The 16,821-nt window shown below is 40.6% G+C and overlaps 2 protein-coding genes across 8 annotated transcripts in view; one reads left to right on the top strand and one right to left on the bottom strand.

The window, feature by feature from the left end:
* Nucleotides 1-208: 208 nt before the first annotated feature.
* Nucleotides 209-7,342, bottom strand: ddx59 (DEAD (Asp-Glu-Ala-Asp) box polypeptide 59). The gene is made up of 9 exons (XM_046050656.1): nt 7,195-7,342; nt 6,518-6,648; nt 5,339-6,202; nt 4,113-4,295; nt 3,923-4,012; nt 3,224-3,475; nt 1,614-1,766; nt 860-988; nt 209-571 (listed from the first exon to the last, which is right to left on the bottom strand). The coding sequence occupies exons 3-9, from the start codon at nt 6,182-6,184 to the stop codon at nt 311-313; spliced, it is 1,914 nt and encodes a 637-aa protein (XP_045906612.1). The 5' UTR covers nt 6,185-6,202; nt 6,518-6,648; nt 7,195-7,342; the 3' UTR covers nt 209-310.
* The window catches only part of camsap2a (calmodulin regulated spectrin-associated protein family, member 2a), a 50,800-nt gene continuing 41,223 nt past the window's right edge, over nt 7,245-16,821 (top strand). For all 7 annotated transcript variants that reach the window (XM_046050643.1, XM_046050644.1, XM_046050640.1 and 4 more), the window contains exons 1-2: nt 7,245-7,895; nt 13,564-13,823. In XM_046050643.1, coding sequence (XP_045906599.1) covers nt 7,757-7,895; nt 13,564-13,823 — 399 coding nt within the window. In that variant the 5' untranslated portion in view covers nt 7,245-7,756. The remainder of the gene's footprint in view (nt 7,896-13,563; nt 13,824-16,821) is intronic.

Below are 16,821 nucleotides of genomic sequence, written 5' to 3'. Positions count from 1 at the left end.
TGCAAAAACTTCAATCAAGTCAATAATAGAATTTAAAGCAGTATTATTTTTACTGGACTTCAGTCTTCAGTAATGACACCACAAGTACACCACAGCAGTGGCAAGAAAGACTGTCCCTCAGGACCTGGGTTGAAGTCTGTAGATTCAAGAGGATAATTTATCTATTTGAATGAATGGCCTTACATTAATAAAACACATTTATTCAGGATACATAAAAAGTGCATTTAATGTTTCAATAAAACAATATACAAACTAAACATTAACTTAATAAATAGACAACACCATTACGGGCAATGTTTGGGAGAACATGCTACTTTTTGCGACGGTCGTGTTTCCTGATGATGTCCAGCAGATTGGTTTTAGTGACTAGAACATCATCAGCTTCCACCTTGGCTTTCTGTCTTTCCCTCCTCTGCTGCTCATGGAGGTGGGGTGAGTTGAGGAGCTGAGGGGGCAGGATGGACCCTGTGGGTTTGACCCGGTTCACCACCTCCAAGAACAGCCGCTTGTTGTTGTTGTTGAGAAAGGTGATGGCTGTTCCTCTGTGTCCCAGCCGCCCCGCCCTGCCCACCTGGATGGGAAGAAACAAAGGGGAAAATATAATCATTTGCCTTCTTTAAAACTAACTATTTGTATACAGTGAATTCCCTAAAGGGGCTGTGATTGACAAAGTATCAGATATTTACTTGAGGTTGCAAAATGGGATTACCATAACTAACTATTGCTCATTTAACATAATAATTAATGAAGCTTCATTTTTGGAAAGTGCCAACAAAGTTTAAAAAACAAACAAACCAAAAAGACACACATACACTCTGAAGTTGAAATTCACCGCTTTTCTACTCTGGGTATTACTAACCTGATGGACATATTCATCCATTGTGTTTGGCATGTCAAAGTTAACCACCAATCTGACGTTGACTAGGTCCAGCCCTCTGCCTAGCACACCTGTACTGATCACCACTTCAAAGTCTCCATCCAGAAGACCCTGAGGACATAACAGAGCAAATATTACAGTCAGACATGTTTAGAACTGTCAGAACCGTACCTGGACAGCTAATGTTGTGAATGACCTAATTTTCACCAATATGCAACTTGATTTTGTGGAACTAGGTGGGTGAAATGTGACGTAAACATCAGTGTATTTAGGAAAACAATATTTATGCTGCTGAACCCTGCTCATGTAACGGTTGGTCTGTCTTTATAAACAATTAAACCCCAGAAATGTAGTATAAATAAATGTATAAATAGCTTCAATGACATGTTGGAACCAAAAAAGACAACATATATGCAATACTTCCATGCAGTAAACCTTTTTTGTTCCATCTAAATTCAAAGATTCTCTGAGATTAAGAGGAAAACCAAGACTTACAAATCCATCCAAATTAAATCTTGATCATTATGCTTCTTCTCTTTTGGCTTTTTGGTAGGTTTTGACAGCATGCTTCTAAATCCATTATACTGACAATAACAGTTAAGTCTCAGCTCTTGGTGTGTGTGTGTGTGTGTGGGTGTGGGTGTGGGTGTGTGTGTGTGGTCTCTTGGACACCAAACATGGGAGACCTGCTATGTATTCTCTTGACTGTGTATGTTCTGGCTGCCACTGGACTCACCCTGAGGATGCGGTTGCGTTCCCACTGGTTCTTGTCAGAGTGGATCGCCACAGTTTTGAGGTCTGTCACCTTGGCGACCGCCTCGCACAGCAGATCAGCCCCCAGTTTACAGTCTACAAACACCACCACTGGAGGCTGATACAGCTTACTGTCCTGAAAAAGCCACAAGGGAAACATAGGATCAAGGTGAGAACATTTCTAAATTTTTTCATACAGATATTTCAGTATCTCTATATACAGACTGAGCTACTATGCAAGTAGACTATTTGAGTTTTAAACTTCGAATAATTATTGTTATCAAACTGCAGTTAAAGTAAAACAAGAACAAAAAGTCCTCCAGCAGATTGCAGTCATGATTCTCCAGCCAGCGACACACGTTAAGGCTGACATGCTTAAAAAAGGTCACATTCACCTATTTGGCTATATTTGCAACTAAAAAGTGTCTACCAGTAGATGCAACAGAAGCTGAGGTTAAGCGCCAATGTGTGCTCTAACTGATGAGTGAAAATGTCACCCTCCTGGTCCCAGTTCATTTGTTACCATCCGTCCCTGGACAGGCCGAGGACAGCTTTACATGGCCTAAATAAATATTTCTGAAAGTAGGCTGTTTACGTCTCTACTTTTATTCTCAATTCCAAATTGTTGTTATGTTTCTGACTAGAGCAGCAGTATAGGTAAAGTGATATGTGCTTTTGCCACCTCCATGTCTATTGTTCTAGCTCCAATTTGTGAGAACATGCTATGATTTTCTGATGACTTTAGTTGGAGCAAATTTTCATGGGCAATGCTGCAAGAGCTGCAACATATGAAAGGACTGTTTCAGGTGATTTCCGAGTCATGTCCACTCCAAAGTTTTGGTTTTCTTAGGTGTCCCATCCAAATCCCACTGTAAAAGCTGTCAAATTCCACAGTACTCCTGCAAGACCCATCACTTTTCCCTGTTCAGAGACAGTATCCTTATACTCTGAGCTGCATTAAATAACAGCAGTCATGAATAACTTAGCTTAAAAAAAGATCTGTCATCACAACCACCTTCTATAAAGAGAAGTAGATACTCACACAATGGTCTTACAACACTTCTTCACCGGGTTAACTAAAGCAGATCCTTCCTGCCCTGCCTTGTATAAATGGTGCAAGCCATTGCTGGGATTCCTGGAGTGGAGCCATGGCTCAGGGCCCACCCATTTCCTCCAGACGGGGGCCTGGGCTACAGCAATGGCTGTCTAAATATGGTGTAGTGGGAAGACTGGTCCTTGGTGCTTAAGGAATGACCACCTTTAAACAGCCAGTTAACAAAATACCAAGCTGGTACCAGTGCGTATATCCACTATAATCTAAAACTGAGATATTAACTCGCTTTCTGTGTTTGTTCCTGCCAAAGCGCTTTGTGGTTGTCCAGAGTACAATTAGACCTGGTCTTAAACAAAAACTTAAAAAAAACTGCTGACCATGTTAAGAATTCCTATAATAGCAGTGGGAGTGAACTTATACTCCACCCAAAATCTTTAAATCTTGTGAGAACCACACTTGCTGACCAAAAGGAGTCAGCAAGTCTATGCTCTTTAAACAAACCTCTCTGTCACTGTTAAAGATCAAAACCTCCAACTTACATTGAGAATCTCAAACAGCTTCTTCTTCTTGGAGGGTTCCTCTATCCATAGCAGGATCTGCCTCACGTTTGCGCAGGGTTGGTTCTTCTCTCCGATGGCAATGCGGACAGGGTCGCGAACCAACCGGCCAGCCAGCTCCTCCGTCCCCGCTGGGATGGTGGCCGACGCCAGCAGAGTCTGGTGTTCTTCTGGGACTTGCTCCAAAAGCTCCAGCACTTGCTGCTGGAAGCCCATCTTCAACATAGTGTCGACCTACAGGATGCACCACAAATACATACTGTAGGGTTTAAGGACTTTCTCCATTTCAACACTGTATGATTACTACACATTACACAGCAGGTTATTGAATACTTGAACACACGTACATTATCAACTACTATTATTACATTGTTTGGTGAAATCCTCAATTTTACAGCATGGTTTAGGCATGAATTTCATCAAAACTAGCTATCATGAAATCCCCATTGCTCATCAGAAGGTTTTCTGGTGGATGTTAAGCATTAATCCCTGGATGCAGAGAACTTTAAAGTGCTGAAACATAACTTTCTTTGTTAGCTACATTTTGATTTGATCCAAAAAATTCAAGTTCAGGGACTTATAATGCATTTATTCAACCCTTCAAGCCCTTTTGGTTCTCAAAATCCAAGTTTTTTCATTGTTGGAATCCCTTTACGTGCTTTGCAGTTGTGTTTTTCATACCTCATCAACCACCACAACCTTCACCTTGTCCAGCTGCACTGCCTTCTGCTTCAAGATCTCAATGAGTCGCCCAGGGGTGGCAATGATTATCTAAAGAGGATTAACAGAAGAACATGATGTATAAAGTAGAAGACTAAAAAGAACAATGTTTTGACTGGGGGAGGAGGAAATGTAAAAACAGAGACTGTACTTTAATGCTGCTTTTCAGGCGGTGGAGTTGTGGGGGAAGTGGCATGCCGCCCACCAGCAACGCGGTTCTCATGTTGGGGAGGCCCATCACCAGCTCCTTGGCCTGTCTCTCTATCTGAATGGCCAGCTCCCTGGTGGGGGTCAGGATGAGAGCCACCGGGCTACCCACACCGTGTGTGGCTTTCTAAAAACACATGAAAACATCTCAGTACATATGCAAGGCCAGAAAGCCATTAGATGAAGCAATGTTATAGAGTTTATGTCTTCTAGAGATGTTAATAGATGTGAATAGTTAAATACTACAAAGAATATATTTTTGTTATATTAAAGTTGTTCCCCTTGAGAACAAGGGCACAGGGAGATCATGGCCAGCTACAGGGCAGCTTCTTTGTTCATTACCTCAGCAGGGCAAAAGCAAGTCTTAATCTTTTCTGTTGAGTTTACCTGTTTAACATGCAAGTAAATTTTGTAGGCTCCTTTTGTTTTTGCTCAAGAACAGACTAAAAGATGAAGAGGACAAAAAAAGCTTGACATTGTAAGAACATTGGTTAACTTACAACACAGCTCTCAATATAGGTAGAACATGTGCTCCAATGGATGTTTCCCTTAGTTTAAAGTTTAATTTAACCTTTCCGCCAAAAACATGAGGTCATCGACACAGATAAAATGTCTCTCCTTATTCACTGCTGCTGTTTAACATTATTTTGAGGCTCAAATGGTGCTAAAGCCTGACCCTTTTCACAAATCTGTCCTCCTGTAATTGTCCAGCAACAGGACAGAAGTGTGCCGTGCAACGAAAAGCACTTTATGAAACGCTAAGCATTAAAACTCATCTCCAGGTGTTTTATTGATAAAAACAGCTCTTCTTTTATTTATACTGTCTACCTCTTTTACAAGTTGTATAAATACATTAATTCAAACTGGCTTAAGGTTAGGTGATGACCAACATATACTGTACCTTATATATTGTGTCACACACACCTTTACCTTTACAATCAGCAGATGTGTGAAGGAGAAATCAGGCTTTTAATATAAAAAAGGAGGACTTCAGGTTGCTGGTGTTTGTATTTTTTTCCCCCACTAGATCACATTTCCTATACATTACAGTTCCTATGGAGGTTTATATTAAAATGATCTTTCTCTGGGTGTGAATACTGTAAGCAGTTTCATGGTGTGAATTTAAATACACTAAAATGAATTAATCCTAAGTTAGCCACGTTACTGTACCTCCAGTGCCCTCACTACCACTGGAAGCAAGAAGGCTACAGTCTTCCCTGAGCCTGTGTCTGCACTGGCAATCACATCCCTGCCGCTGAGACCAACAGGCACCATCTGCATCTGGACCGGTGTGGGTGCCTCATAGCCAGCCTTTTTCAGGTTGCCACTCAGCGTGGCAGGAAAGCCACAGTGTTCAAACTCAAGGATGGGTCTCCTGACATTGCTCCCCTGGGTTTCAATGCCCAGCTCCTGTTTAATCCGCTGCACCTGCTCCTCTGTTAAGCCTGATATGAACCGATCTTCCCTGTAGGAATAGCCTGCCTCACTTTCCCCCACTCCACCAGTGTCAACTGCTGGCTGTTGAGGTGGAGTCCTTTCATCTCCATTTTTGTCCTTCCGGTTAAACACATCCACCCCAGTCCCCATCCCCATTTGGGCTAAATGTTTGGCTTTGCACTCAAGACTGCAAACATCATTGTCGGTGCTGTCACAAATGTACTCCCCATAGCGACCACACATCACACAGACAGGCTCGCCTGGCTCTGGCCATCTCTGGCTCTTTTTGAATGACTTGACAGGTTCCTCCTCTTCCTCCTCCTCCTCCTCCGTATCACTTGGGACAGACTTATGTCCTTCTTCACTCACTGAGCTCTCTGTCAAACCCGCAGAGTCTGCGCCTGCTTGTATTGTCTCCTCCTGTGTTTTGGTGTCTTCACATGTATCCTCTTTCTGAACAGGTGTCTCTGAACTAACTTCATCTTTTCTCTCCTCCTGAGCGACCTTGCTTTTCTTATTCAAAACTTGCCCTGAACCTTGTGCAGGTCTCTTCACTTTCAGGGCTCTAGGCATAAACATTTTTGTGGACTGTTTAACCTGTGAACATAAGAAAAACAAATTTAAACATTTAATTGATGTCAAGGATTTAGGGGTCATCGTTTTAATGATAATAGCAACTTATCCTGATGGTGGAAACTCGAGGTTGAGCCTTTAGGAAATAACTAACTTTACGTATTCTTTCTGTAACGTTAGACCACACCATTTTCGTACAGCGAAATTACAATTTTTGCTTTTGCATTTTAGTGTACATCTCTTTTCAAACCAGAGTTCGGACATAAATTACTCGTAAATGCCGAGAAGTAACGTTATCTTAGATGCATGTTTCACATAAAGTAATATCATCCCACATACCTTCTCGCGTATTCTTCCAACAGTTCACAACAATCGCCGACGCATGCTAATGACGTAATGTTGCTTTCCACGTCGGGAAATGTGGTTCGTAGAGCAGCGGTTTTCTGCCATGCCAAGTGTGATCACTGAATCTGAAAAAAAAATAAGAGAGAAACAAAGATTACATTTTAGCCTTAGAAATTACTATGTTACATTGTTTTACGTTGTGGGTTTGGGTGTGGCTGGAGAACTGAACGGGGCAGCCTACAGGGTAGGCTAATTAAACTATTGGAATAAGTAACGTTACAGGTCGGTAACGTTGCGGTACCATAGATTGTATAACACCTTTTAGCTTTAAATAAATTACAGTGATTTTTATTGTGGGTTTGGGTGTGGCTGGATATCTGAACAGAGCAGCCTACAAGGCAATTAAACTGTTGGAATTGGTGAAGTTACGTTGTCTGGTCTTTGGCTGGATAAATGTAGCTAATTAAAAGACAGCTTTTTGTTTTCTCGCTAAATGCATGCAGGCTGCCCCTTTTTCATGCATTCAAATGCACATCGAAAACTCAAACATTAAAACCAAGCTGTGCAGTGCATTCATGTGGTATAGGCCTACGTGAGGTAAATATGTCACAAGTAGGCCTATATGTACCATCATGTAACAGGGATATACAATACAGGGCCAAACAACGTACCTTCAAACAAAAGTGTTAACATTACCGACAGCATTTGAATGTGCCATCCGCGCATGCGCATTGCGAAACAAAGGTGCAGGGCTCGGAGAGGCACAGTGCGGCAGGAAAACCGCACCAAGAGATTGAATAGAGAAGGGAATGCTAAACATATCCATTATCCATACATGAATACATGGACATGGAAGGGAGAAGTCTTCTGCTTCCAAAGAACAGAAAGAATGGATATATTTCTGTCTTCACTACAGCTCAAGAGCAGTTTTTCCTCTGAAATCCAAGGGAACCTTCCCAGCTTGGTCCGACGAAGCTCATTTCAACTGGTAGACAGCAGAATGGATGAAAAGCACCAAGACTAGCGACTCATTGTGTCAACGAGACTATATAAGACGATATACCGCAGCCAGCCCAACATTTTATGACTGACAGTACCCGTGAATAGTCTCTGGAAAGACGCCGCATCTCGTTATTTTACAACCCTTTATTGTTTTCCCACGAAATTCCAGTAGTGGGATGCTTTCGCGTTGTGTTGCTTCATAGGGTTCAAGAACACGATTCAGGGAGAAATATGGGTGAAGTTCAGGACGTCAGGGATGTTAAGAAGACCTTCGTTGCTCCAGCAATAAAGTCTTTTGAGCACTATGACTTCCCCCGAGCCAAAATCTGTTGCAGCCTCACATGGCTGGTAGCCAAAGCATACGGGACAGGTAGGTGTATTACTGTAACGTTACCTCGTATATTTATAATATTTTTGTTTATAAAATGCATGTTGTTCAGCATTTTGATCACTTACCACAGAACCAGATGCAACATAGCCTAATGCCTGTAGTAGCCTACATTTTTAAAAGGCAATGACACCTAGACAAATGTCTGTTTTATACGGTAGAGACATCATAGACTAGAGATGTTCACAATGAACTCATCATTGATTACCAGGAGCACTATTCTCTGCTTCTCTGTAGAAATATTACAGTGATTTTCATCAGAGTAAAACCTATTTGGTTCACACCATTGTGCTCTGTTGCTGCCCAATGCGGACCATCTTAAATTAATTGCCTATTGGAAAGACAATAAATATGATCCCATCAACACAGATAAAATCAATTTCCTGTGCTGGATACCAGCGACCAGTCAATATGTTGCCCTATTTAACTGAAAGGGAGTATTCAGTGTAGAAACATGGAGGTATAAAGGTGTCCCAAATGATGACCCACCTTTAGAAAGAGAGGCATGACATGGGAGATGTTTTCTAAATTTTAAGCAGGGTATAAGCTCATTCACACGATGGGTGCACTTGTTAACAGAAATATGGGGTAAATGAAAAGGTTTGTTGGCTGTAGTCACAATCATAAAATAGAAAGTAACTACTTTCAGAAATATTAGTCCATGCTGTTCCTCATGGACCTTCTCCATATGTATCTTGCCTCAGTTCTTGATTCTCATATGATATAATATTCTGGATTTACCTCAGAATATCATATCAAAGGGTAACATCTGTTTTGCAATGAAAAAGTAGTCAGAAGTGGGTTCACATAGGGAATGCATTTTGTTTTTAGTAGTTGTAAAACGCGAACGCATTTATATGTTTAATGGATTTTTAAACTTAATCCAGATCTGACATCTTAGAGAGAGAAGAAATGTTACCTAAGGGAATGTATGGATATAGCCTGGGCCTGTGCCTCTGAATGGCCACCCACATTTCCAAGCAGTGCAGTGAAAACAAAATGGCATTTCAGTCTGATTGTCCGGCTTGTATGGATAACACATAGAGAGATGGGAGGGCTGTAGCACAGTGGCTCAGAGGCCCACCTCGTACAAGATTATTCTGGGGTTCAAAATTGATTCACTGTGCGATGGTTGCTTACTTGAGATGAAATATCCTGTTCTTACCACCACATCTAGTTGTTCTGGCTTTTTTTGTGAGAACTGCTGCTGAAAAATCACTCAGAATTCATGTGTTACATTCTGATCATTAAAGCATTAAAGCATTAAAACTAATGCTTTTATGAAGTTTTATTGTACATTCACACACAGCCTTTTTGTGTTTAACATGCAAAATGTACACAGTATTGTATCAGTTTGATGGATGGATGTGCTCTTTTTTAAATGACCAAATTTAATAATTTTAGATGTCCACAAACCAACTTTTATTTTTATTTTCATCGGTATTCATTTGAATCACATTTATTGCACAGAATTGATAGATTTAAGCTACCCATGCTGGTGTTTTGTGTAATGTAAAACTTTTATCCCCCTCTGTTGTTCATCAGTAGGAATTACAACAACATGGATTTACAGTAACAGTAACTTGTCTCCTTCCACCAACATCTCTCTCACAACCCCTGTTATAACACCAGGGCTTATAACTGCCACACACATTTACTGTAAGTCAGTTTTTGACAATGCAAATAGCAGAGATTCAACTTAAGTGTCTGGTGAAGAGGTAATAGGTCACAATGTAATACACTTGAGAATGAGGATTCTTTGCTGTCAGTAGAAATATGCTCAGTAGGGATGTCTGTCATGTGGTTATGGAATCTTTTTTTCACCCATAAGTAGATGAAAATGCACAAAAAATGAGTGGGAACTGGGAGTACAATGAGTGTGCAGTTCATTTATCGGACAGGCTCTTAAAACTCTAGGCAAATACCCTGCTTGACATTCCCACACTTATGCTATGCCCCAGGGCTGATAAGGTGCAATCATTGAACAAGATCACTTCCTTTCTGGACCATTAACATGTATGATTGTCATCACGCTTCTAACATACATATTCCTAGGGCTATAATTGGAATACATGGCCAAAAAGAAGAAAATGTGACCCACATTTCTTGCAAATGATAACCGTAATCATAAATTCAAGCTACTTCTACCAGGTTGTATGCTTAAACTTAAATAAGCTGAATTAATCAAACACACACTTTTGTGCATCTTACATACAGTAAAAAGTTTTTTCAAATAAGAATCTTATCACTGACGCATTTCTGCTACTTCTGTTAGTAATTACAAATTTTATGTAAAATATGCCTTCCTATTGCGCTTAACCTCACATTAAGCACAATGAAATACAGAATTCTTGAAAATCTCAATATATGCTCTCATGGCATCTGTAGTAGCTCAAAGAGAATATGTATGTGTCACTCCAAGGCAGCTGGCGCCATGTTCAAACTGTGGATTGAGTTTCCCAACACTGACTGTGTCCCAGTTTTGCTTTTATTTCCCATGTCACACATCACTCAGATCCTGAGGCATGTCACCCACACCAATTTAATATCAGTTTTGCCATTACATTAACTAAATGTTTGTCATTTACCTTAATATTTTTAGAAAATCTCAGCTCAGGGTTTTGTAGCTAAGGCAGCTCACACTTCACACTGGGTTTAGAAAGTGTTAAGTGGGAGCTTTGAAATATTCATTATTTGTGCCTGAATCATTTGACAGCTTATTCGTCTTCTTTTGATATCCGAATTTGTTTGACAGACCAGACTTACCTCAGGAACAGAATCACTTAATTCAAAAACCTTCCCACAGGTAGAGAATATTATTAAGATGCTTGGCTCCTGTGGCGAATGCCCTGTGGGTGGGAAAAGAGCATTACATTGAATACATTCATTCACAAGCTGATATCTGATTAGGAGAGTGATTTTTCCAATCTGTGGTTCATAATTTATATATAGCTTTGGCAATATTGTTGCTGTACATTCATGCCAAAAAAGCTAATTTGAATTTGAATTGCAGACCTTTTGAAAGGAAGAAGTACAGACAAAACATAATTAAAAACAACCACAAAAACATAAGTTAAGTTGGGCCACCTAAATAAATTTAAAATGAGGGAGATGATGCACAAAGTGAAATGATGAATAAGGGATACTTTGCCTTTCAGGTTGGTAGTATTAGTGCAAACACACTCAGCAGTCTCAGCAACTCAGTAACAGACAGAATCTCTCCTCATAAATACAAAGTGCAAGGCCTAAGATAAACCCAAGACAATCTGTCTACTAGATTCTTCTTCTGTGTTATGTTCAATGTGATCCCTGTTATTTTAGTCATTGCAATACAATTTGCTTAATGTTCATATTGGCTTAAACACATCTGAAAATAACCAGTACAGCTCATTCTGTCTGAACAGTGCACACAAAATGGTATTCCGCCACAGAGCAGAGCACATTTCTTTCACTGTGTTGTAATAGCCCGGCAAACATGAAATTCCTTGCAGATCCTCTGTGTATTTTCAATGAGGACTGATAGAAATGGGCTGATTCCAAAAATACAACCCTCCAGAGAGAGGGAGGGAGGGAGAGTGCAAGAAAGAGAGCGGGCTCATCTCCAGATCCCTGCCTACGCCGCTCTGAATACTTCACATGTATCTGCCTCATTACACCATTGCAGAAGTGCATCAAGAATATGCAATCTAGTGGATGTAAGATGTAGCCTATGCAGCAGATCATCTGCTGTTAGAGAATACCATCAAATGCTGTAAGACAGCACAAACGGGATGCCAGTGTTTAATGTACGATACAACTCTGGTTCATAAGCAAAGCTCAGAGAAGATTCATTGTGCCCAGAACTTGTCCTGTTTGAATACTGTGTAAAATGTTGGGGTGGAAGTGTAATTCTTTTTCCTCATTCGCTTAACAAGTACTTAACAGATGCCCTTATTCAGTGCATTAAGCTCCTAAGAGCAGTGGTTCTGCTCTGTTGTCAACAGTTGAATTCTGGAATATTGAATGTGAAGCAAGGTTTCCCACACTTCCGATGCATTAATAAAGCTAAAATACTACAAAAGTAATTAAATATTAGATGAGGATGGTTAATAAGAATTTAACTATTATAACTATTTAAAGAACAACTAGAGATATACACACTATAAAGTGTTTGATCAAATGTGAATTGCAGAATTTGTCTCTGCATTGATGACCGTGGAATGATATGAGTAACATGATAGATATATGTGTGTGTGTGTGTGTGTAATTTGTTACCTGAGCAAGATGCTCTTTAGCGCATCCTGACCTCTGACCTCCCTGTGTAGGATGAAGGGGGAGGGCTCGAGAAAAGATAAATTTCTTTGTTGAGATCAATAACAAAGCATATAACCTAGCTAGTTGCTACTGCTGCTGTCTGCATTTCTGCTCCATAATAGCACAGAGTGCATCTGTAGATGGCCTTGCTGATAGTGGTCAGTCTAAGCAGGTGATTCATTGACTGTGTGTGTGTATGTGTGTGTGTGTGTGTTGGGGGATGGCCGTCTAAAGCTGTGACCACACCACCATGCCATATTTTTCTCTGCATACACGCAGGCAGTTATCAAAATTTACATCTATTCTCCTGCTGCTGACACAGTGATGAGCTCTGCATCTGGAGTGTGTGCAGATGTATTTTAATGCTGTCATACAATAGCAGCATCTCATTTAAAACCAATTAATTATGATTGTGTTGTTTAATCTGTTGTGGGAAAAGAAGCACATGCATTGGCATGGCTCGCACCGATACTCTCTTTACAAAAGCCGCACTTTCTCTTGTTTATAAAAATGCTTCCCAGCTCAGCAAACACCGGCAAGGAAGGTACAAAACAAAAGCAATGAAAAAATGCAAGGTTTTTGAATTGCAGACTATCCCCCTGCCTTGGACTTGCTTGAGTTGGCCCGCGTGTGTGTGTGTGTGTGTGTGTGTGTGTGTGTGTGCCCACACACATGCGGGCTCTCTCTTTGATGAGGCAGGTGGTGAGAGGGGTGTTCCCAGGGAGCTGGAGGCTGCAGAGATACAGACTAGTTGAATCGATCAGGTTCCACTCTTCCTGCAGTTGCTATAGCAACGCTGAGGTCCCTCCACACTTACCCATGTCAAGATATTGTCAAAGCATGGCAATGAAAAATGAAGCAGACTTGCCAAAGAAAAGTAACAGCAGAGAATATGTGCACTGAGCGGGAAACTCAACAATAAAGCCGTACTCCGTTACAGATTTGGAATAAAGCTGACAGCACTGTACAGCAGCTCATCTCAAGTTTTGTTAAAACTTTTTTATTCCGTAGTTTTGCTGCAGAGTTCAAATCATCATTCCTTGTGAGAGATGGAGGGAAAGGCACAACAAAGTTGTTCTGTTTTCCATATTTGAGATCATGGATGGAAAAAACTTACTCTGTTTTCCCTGCGCCTATCTTCCTCGTGCATCTGTTTTATTTATTTTTTGTCACTTAGAGTATTTTTATCCCGTTATCGTCTTTATCTTGCACTCCTCATTGATTTGTTGATGTAGGAAATTAGAAATATGCTACTGTGGTGGTCTTGGTTGCCATCATGTTAATATCTGAAGTGCAATCTCTTTATCTCTTTGATCACACTTACCCAAAATCCCACTTTCTCCCCTGCATCATACAGACAGCATCCCGGCAGATTTAAAGGAGCCCTTCTACACAGACCAGTATGAGCAGGAGCACCTGAAGCCTCCTGTGGCCAGCCTCCTGCTGTCTGCAGACCTTTACTGCAGGGCCGGCAGCCTCATCCTGAAGAGTGACGCCGCTAAGCCCCTGCTGGGCCACGATGCTGTCATTCAGGCGCTGGCTCAGCGTGGACTCTACATCACCGACCAGGAGAGACTGGTCACCGAGAGGGACCTTAGAAAGAGGCCTCTGCAAATGGTATGATAGATTTTTATTTTATATTTTTATCTCAGGGGTGCTGACAAAGATTGTAGTTTGGATTGAACACAAAAAACATTTGACTTTCTGCCTTGTGAGCATCAAATTATAATTATGTCATAGTTTTCATGAAATCAAGGAACTCATCCAACTCTCTGTTTTGAGTATTCCCACCAGTGGAATTTGACAACAGTCCTGTATCATACAGCTATAGTGACTTTCCTTCCCTGAGGCATATTTCATAATCTATTTCCTCATTCCATCATTCCATGCAGCACACTCTTTAAACTTGAGTTAACTACAAAAGAGGACATTCTGGAGTAGCAAGCTACAATAAAAGGAAGTGCCTGGGGATTTAAACGACAAAAAAACAGAAATACAAGCTGACTTAGACCTCAAGGCATCCACTGCCCTGCATGTATCTGTCATCTCTCACCGTCTTTATAGCTCATCTATATATGACCGTGTTGGAGCTCACTACACAGATGACTTTGCAGGCATCCTATTGAGTGAGAATGAGGGATCCTCATTATTTGGTGGCGATCTCAATAGGAGGCTTTATTGCTTCAGTAAATTGCAATTGAGACACGATTAGCACACAGTTTGCCTGCAGTTTGTTTGTAGAGCCGTGCTGGCTTTAATTTCCCTTCTATGCTAATTCAAAAGTTATTTAAGTTTTGTTGGGGTTTACATTTCAAGCATTTTGTTACTGCTCACAAAATGGAATTTAGATAATGTCATTTAAAGCTGAACTAAGTGGAATTCCATGTTGTACGGAGGTGTACTTTGGTAATTTTGTCCGTGTGTGTGTGTGTCCATGTGTGATTTTTGCCGTGCTTTTTGGCTTGTTAACACAGTACCACAGCGTGTTCCATGAACCTGAGGGATTCTCGTGTGTTACTATCTGGTTTGAAGGATTACGAATTTTTAAAAGCTTATTTTTTTCGTGTTAAGTATTTTATTATGTAGTCCAGAATGTATTTTATACTTGATTTTGACGCAGCATAGTTCATGATTGAATAGTTTACCAGAGTGTGTGTGTTTGTGTGTGTGTGTGTGTGTGTTGTGTCCATGACTGAGCAGGTTTTGTCTATCTCCTTTAACATTGCCCAAAACACCTTCCTTCTTCTGTCCCTTTTCATTCACATTCACCACCATCATTCCTATTCCCCCTTCCTTGTCGCATTTTCAGTCAACTTCCTTGCCATTGTGCTTTCCTCCTCAATTACCTTGCCATTTTATCTTCCTTCTTCCCCTGCTTTTCTTTACTGCCGAATCCTTGCTATTTACAAAGCAGCACATTAAATGTATTTTCACTCGGATCACCTATAGCACAGGATCTACAGCATCTTGATCAGATAAATGCTGAAAGTTTAATGGTAGTAACCTAACTGATGTTAGATAGATTTGTTGGTCATGTAAATCAATTTTAATGAGCTTTAGGAAAGCAAAAAAGATAAAGCACTGCTTAATATTGACACACTTATTCAATTAAATTCAAGCCTCGATTTAAACTTTGACAATCTCTGAGGTTTCCCTCACTTGCAATGATGTCGAGATACAGAGAACAAAAGAGGAGAATACTCAGAATACTACAATTGCACACAGTTCCTGTGAATTACCTGCTGCATGATGGAATGACAGCTCAGATGGGAGATCATCTATTATTTAGAAACTGCTGTGGCCAGAGGCTGTCCAGGGCCAGGCTGAGCTCTCAGGGTGTGGAGAGTCTGCAAGAAGAGCAGAAACAAGAATAAAGCATTTCTTCTGGGATAGTTATAGTTATAGAGGGTTGTTTGATGGCATGATACGTTTCCCTAAAGGAAAAACAGCACTGTTTTTACTCCTGAAGCAGAAACAGAGCAAAAGACTGAGCACCTACTTGCAGTTCCAACTGTAAGCTGCTCTGGATAAGAGCACCAGCAATGTCATCAAATGCTGCTTCATTGCATTTTAAGTTAAGCATTTTGCTTAATTCAGCAGTTTGCAGGAGGTATAAGAATTTTCAGGATAAGCAATTTCAGTGGATGTCTGAGGGAGCTTTAGTAGGTCAGTCAGCAGCAGAGTTAGATGCTGCTCGTGTCTTGTCTGACACATGTTATAACCGAGCACATTTACTGACATTTTCACTACGTTGCCAAAATGACTTTCTCTCTTTCTGTCACCATTTTGCCCACTCATCTTTCTGTCTTTTTCGGCCATGTGACGGATTCCCACATGTGAAGATCCAAGTTACCGCCCACTCAGTCGCCTACACACATTCTGTATCGCTGACACTCTCCTCCACCTGTAGTGCACACAGAGAATGAGGGAGAGATGTGGAGGTGGGCTTAGGATCTGAAAATATTATTCTAGCATTACAAATTAAAGCACAGATGATGCACCGCTGTTGGCATGATAATAGCTAAAATTCATTAACGGGAGGCTTTAATTGCCAAATATTATAATACTTATATTATATATTATACTTATAGTATTATATATTATAATACCTATACTGTAATACTTATAATGTTGCGTGATCAGATTTGTTTGTGGTGATTGAGTGGAAACTATAGGAGAATGGAGAATTAATTTCCGAAGGAACGATCAAACGGTGAAATTTCACAAGAAAATTAATTGCATGTCAGTTTCCTCAGATTGTTTCTGTGCAGCTGTGGTCAGGGAGAAAACGTTGTATCTAAGTTTGACCCCATAACCAGCAAATAAACATTATTGGCATGATGAATCAACATCCTGATCTAACCCTGTTGCTATGGAGACTTCACACTGAGCAGGATGAGAATGCCAGGGATTGTAATGAATGGAAATAAATTGTGTGTGGTTTTGTGCCTGCATGTGTGTCCACACTTGAGCACGCATGTGTGTCAGGAGCTGTAGAGAGGCCCAGAAGTCCTCCCTTCATCCCCGAAACATGTCCGGTGTACAGAGAAGGTGGTTGATGTATAGAAACAATGGTTGACATTTAGTAATTTACTTTATTTATTCTTTATTTGCA

This window comes from Micropterus dolomieu, linkage group LG05, assembly GCF_021292245.1.
Source record: "Micropterus dolomieu isolate WLL.071019.BEF.003 ecotype Adirondacks linkage group LG05, ASM2129224v1, whole genome shotgun sequence".
In the NCBI taxonomy this organism is placed as follows: domain Eukaryota; kingdom Metazoa; phylum Chordata; class Actinopteri; order Centrarchiformes; family Centrarchidae; genus Micropterus; species Micropterus dolomieu.
The sequence above is the reverse complement of the archived record's forward strand: the minus strand, read 5'-3'. Positions and strand labels throughout refer to the sequence as shown.

What these genes read in the sequence shown, in the direction of transcription:
- ddx59 (XM_046050656.1), bottom strand. Translation starts at nt 6,184, where the DNA reads ATGTTTATGCCTAGAGCCCTGAAAGTGAAGAGACCTGCACAAGGTTCA. An exon ending in TGGTAGTGAGGGCACTGGAG is followed by an intron (nt 4,296 to 5,338) that starts GTACAGTAACGT and finishes ATGTGTTTTTAG; the next exon opens with AAAGCCACACACGGTGTGGG. An exon ending in AGCTGTTTGAGATTCTCAAT is followed by an intron (nt 1,767 to 3,223) that starts GTAAGTTGGAGG and finishes TGGCTTTTTCAG; the next exon opens with GACAGTAAGCTGTATCAGCC.